The sequence below is a fragment of the Aquila chrysaetos genome, chromosome 9 (genome assembly GCF_900496995.4).
Source record: "Aquila chrysaetos chrysaetos chromosome 9, bAquChr1.4, whole genome shotgun sequence".
NCBI classification, from domain to species: Eukaryota; Metazoa; Chordata; class Aves; order Accipitriformes; family Accipitridae; genus Aquila; species Aquila chrysaetos.
The window spans coordinates 26,244,447-26,248,301 of NC_044012.1; the positions used below are offsets into that span (position 1 = coordinate 26,244,447).

At 66.0% G+C, this 3,855-nt stretch overlaps 1 protein-coding gene across 1 annotated transcript; it reads left to right on the top strand.

Moving 5' to 3' along the window:
• Nucleotides 1–271: 271 nt before the first annotated feature.
• ETV3L (ETS variant transcription factor 3 like) lies at nt 272–2,333 on the top strand. Its single transcript, XM_030025422.1, has 5 exons — nt 272–340; nt 611–848; nt 1,026–1,206; nt 1,302–1,590; nt 1,834–2,333. The coding sequence occupies exons 1-5, from the start codon at nt 280–282 to the stop codon at nt 2,331–2,333; spliced, it is 1,269 nt and encodes a 422-aa protein (XP_029881282.1). The 5' UTR covers nt 272–279.
• The last annotated feature ends 1,522 nt before the right edge of the window (nt 2,334–3,855 follow it).

The following is a 3,855-nucleotide window of genomic DNA, read 5'->3' on the forward strand; positions in this document are numbered from 1 at the left end:
AGCAGTCAGGGCTGGCAGGTTTTGGTTTTTTGGCAATGCCGAACACCCCCCTACAAGTGAGGACACGGCCGTCCCCATGAGTTGTGGCAGCATGGCCTGCTCCAGCCACGTCAGGGAGGTCACGTACCACTGCAGCATCCTCCTCCAGTGGTGGGTGCATTCCCCCAAGTGATGGGTGCATCCCCAAAGTGATGGGTGCATCCCCTCCAATGCAGGGTGCATCCCGGGTGCTAGGTGCTCATCGCAGGGCTCCTCTGCTTTCTGCTCGCAGGCTGGAGGATGCAGTGTGGCTGTCTGTCCCAAGGGCTGCCTGTCCTGTCTGACTCCTCCTGGGTATCAGGTGAGCACCCAGCAAGCGGGGTGAAGCTTTGGGGAAGGAAGGGGTAAAGAGCCCACCCTCAGCCCCCCTGCTTTCCTCCCTGCCTGCACCCAGGGTTGGTCCCTCTCTGCAGACCCACAGCCATGCTGGGATGGGGCACGGATCTTGTCACCATCTCCCCCCTCGGGCGCTAAAAAGCAGCTGCCTTTGGGGGGGGGGGGTAGCAGTGACCTTGGGGTGATGTCCCCCGGTCCCCCCGAAAGCCCTAAGCGTGCCCCGCTCACTCCGCAGGGCTGGCCTTCCCTGACTGGGCGTACAAAGCCGAGTCCAGCCCCGGCTCCCGGCAAAACCAGTTATGGCATTTTATCCTGGAGCTGCTGCAGCAGGAAGAGTTTCGCCATGTCATTGCCTGGCAGCAGGGCGAGTATGGGGAGTTTGTCATCAAGGACCCCGAGGAGGTGGCCCGGTTGTGGGGTCAGAGGAAATGCAAACCCCAGATGAACTACGACAAGCTGAGCCGGGCACTCAGGTGCCGCACGGGATGGGGGGCATGGGGCGGAGGGGTCACAGCCCTTGCTGTCCCTGAGGGACCCCACGGGGTGGCATCTGCCATCCCAGGGGGACCCCTCGGCTTGCCTAGTTCCTAGCCCTCGGCGGGTGTGTCCGACTGTCTGCCCACCCATTAACACCCCTGCCTCCCCCCCAGGTACTACTACAACAAGCGGATCCTGCACAAGACCAAGGGCAAGCGCTTCACCTACAAGTTCAACTTCAGCAAACTCATCTTCCTCAACTGCCCGCTGTGGGACGTCCGCTGCCCATCCCCGCTGCCGGGCGCTGGCAGCCTGTGCCACCCCCTCGCCCTGCCCCCCAGCATGCCGAGCCAGGTAGGGGTTCCAGGGGACCCAGGCCTGGCCGGGGGACATCCCTGGGGACAAGTTGCCCTTTCCCCACACTGCCATGTCCCCTTTCATCCCCCCAGTTGGTGCCAAGCATGCTGCTGAGCCGGCGGGTGCTGGCAGAGCCACTGGTCTGGCACCGGGGTCCCCGGCACCCCTGGCACCCCGACATGCTGGAGAAGAGGACGACCACCGCTGGGACCTGTAAGTGTGAGGCCAGCAAGGCTGGTGGGCATGACAAATGCCCAGCACGCTGCTGCCTGCACGGGCAGCGGATGCATCGGGTACAGGCAGGGCTCGCTGCCTGCAGGCAGGGCACGGGGTTGCAGTGTGGTGGAGAGCAGTGGGTGCCAGGTTTTTTGTGGGTGCAGGGTATGGTGGGGCTTAGGCAGGCAGGGACATGGCCGTTGCTGGTCCCACAGCAGCACCCAGTGGCTGTGGCTGGGAGAGAGGTCGGGGCACCCACCCGGAGGGTGCTGAGGCCAAGGGAGAAGGGACCTGCCAGAGCACCCCAGGGTGCTGCCTGCACCCCTTGGCATGACCCTGGCTCGGCTGTGCTGTACGGTACCACTGCCGGTCACAGTCGCGCCATTCTCCGTCTCTTGCTGCCTGCAGGTCTTGGCTCCACGTCCCCTCCATGCCTGGGGGGCTCCTGTTGCCATCTGGGGGTCCTGGAGGATCTTTCCCACCTGGCTGCCTTCCCCCCGCCGCTGCCGGCCCTGGGCCACCCAGCACCTGCCTGGGCCACCTTCCCTGGCCACCTCCTGGTCCCTGCCAGCCACCCCCCACTGCTGCTGCCCCCAAAGCCAGGGGTCCCCAGTCACACAGAGTTCCCCACATCGGTGCTCCTGCACCCTGGCTTCCCCCCCAGAGCTTTCTCCAGGCTCCCGCTCACAGCTGGGGGGCTGGTGCCAGAGCCCCCGTCATCCCAGCCAGGGGAGGAAGGCAAGGAGGAAGAAGAGGAGGAGGAAGGCCAGAGTAGTGCCATCACTGCACAGAGTGGCCCTGGGATGAAGCTGGAGCTGAAGGGCAGGGGGACGGGCAAAAGTGCGGTGCTCCCATCCAGCAGCTTCCCACCCGCCCAGCCCTGCGGCTGGTCCCTCCAGCCACCCTAAGGTGGGCTGTGCTTCGGGGTGGGGAGGCAGCCATGACACCCCCTCGTCCCCCCATCCCAACCCTGCAGCACCCCGGGATGTGGCCGACATCCCCAGCGCAGCCCCCGGGGTCCAGATGAGCCCCTCACGGGGTCTGGGGTGCCCCTGTGGCCCCCAGGCTCAGCCCTTCGCCCCCCTCCCCAGCCATTGGGTCCCTGCCTGCACGCAGCTGCCAGTCTCGCCCTGCCTGTACAAAAGGCAGGAACCAGCCCCCCCCCCCCCCCCGACCCTCCAAATAAACCAGTTTGCAGAGAGGGGTCTGGCTGTTCTCGCCCCGGGTGGCACCCCAAATCCGGTAGCACCCCAAAGCCACTGTCACCACAGAGGGGAAGCCGCGTCCACGATCCCCAACCCCCCCTCAGGGGTGTGCAAAGGGGATTTTGGGGTACGGTGGCACGGAAGGGATGCAGGCAGGATGGGCTGGCCCCCAAAAAGCCGATTATGGCCCTGGAGGGGCAGTGGGAGGCTGGGACCCCGTGCAGGGTTTGAGATTTGGGGTGCAGGGGGACGAGGCAAGGGGCTGCCACTCCCAGCAATTCCCGGAAAACGGCTCATTTTCATTTTCACTTTTCCATGTTTTCCACGCTGGGAAATCTGTGGGAGCAGGAAGGGGGGAAAGCGCCTCGCTCTCCTTTTTGGGGACCCCCTCTGTCCTCCCCTCATGGGCACCTGTGGGGGCTCAAGGGGTGGTGAGGGTTTGGGGGGCTCCTTGTGGGGCACCCCTCAGTGGGGTGTCAAGGGGGTGAGCCCCCACAGCCCCTCCAAAGTCTTGTGCCTCTCAAATCCCTGCTGCAGCTAAGGCCACCCCCCATACCTGGGGAGACAGGTGGGACCCCTATAACCAGTCTGTGTCTGTGGGTCCCCCCACAGCTGGGCTGTGACAGGGGGTCCCAGCAGACCCCGGCCATGTGCTGGTCCCCAATGCCAGGCTGCGCAGGGCTCCCCCTGTACCCGAGCTGTGTCTATGGGTTCCCCCATACCTTGGTCTATAGGTCACCCCATATGCGGGTCCCCCCATGTCCAGGCTGTATCTATGGGTCCCCAACACTGAATCTGTGTCTGTGGGTCCCTCCACACCTGGGCATCCCCATGGGTCACTTGCACCCAAGTCTTGCTGTAGGTCCCCCCACATCCATGCTGTCCTCGTGGGTCCCCCACACTCGGGTCTCCCCGTGGGCCCCCCCCACATCCATGCTGTCCCTGTGGGTCCCTCACAACTGGGTCTCCCCGTGGGTCCCCCCGAATCCACGCTATCCCCGTGGGTGTCCCCCCCCACCTCCCCGCCAGGTGTCCCCGCGGGTCGTGTCGTGTCGTGTCGTGTCCCCCCCCAACCGCCCTCCTCCCCCGCACGGCCCCCGCCGGCGCTGCCCCCTCGGCGGCGGCGGCGGGGGCCGGGCGAGCCCGGGGATTGGGAGCGGGCGTAGGCCTCTCCCTCGGCCCGGCCCCCCAGCGCCGCCGGGCGGGTTCGGTGAGGGACGGGGGG

Excerpts from the sequence above, each read along its gene's own strand:
- ETV3L (XM_030025422.1), top strand. The coding sequence starts at position 280 with ATGCAGTGTGGCTGTCTGTCCCAAGGGCTGCCTGTCCTGTCTGACTCC. Across the intron at positions 1,207-1,301 it reads CCCCCAGCATGCCGAGCCAG|TTGGTGCCAAGCATGCTGCT; the intron begins GTAGGGGTTCCA and ends TCATCCCCCCAG. Across the intron at positions 1,591-1,833 it reads AGGTTTTTTGTGGGTGCAGG|GTCTTGGCTCCACGTCCCCT; the intron begins GTATGGTGGGGC and ends TGCTGCCTGCAG.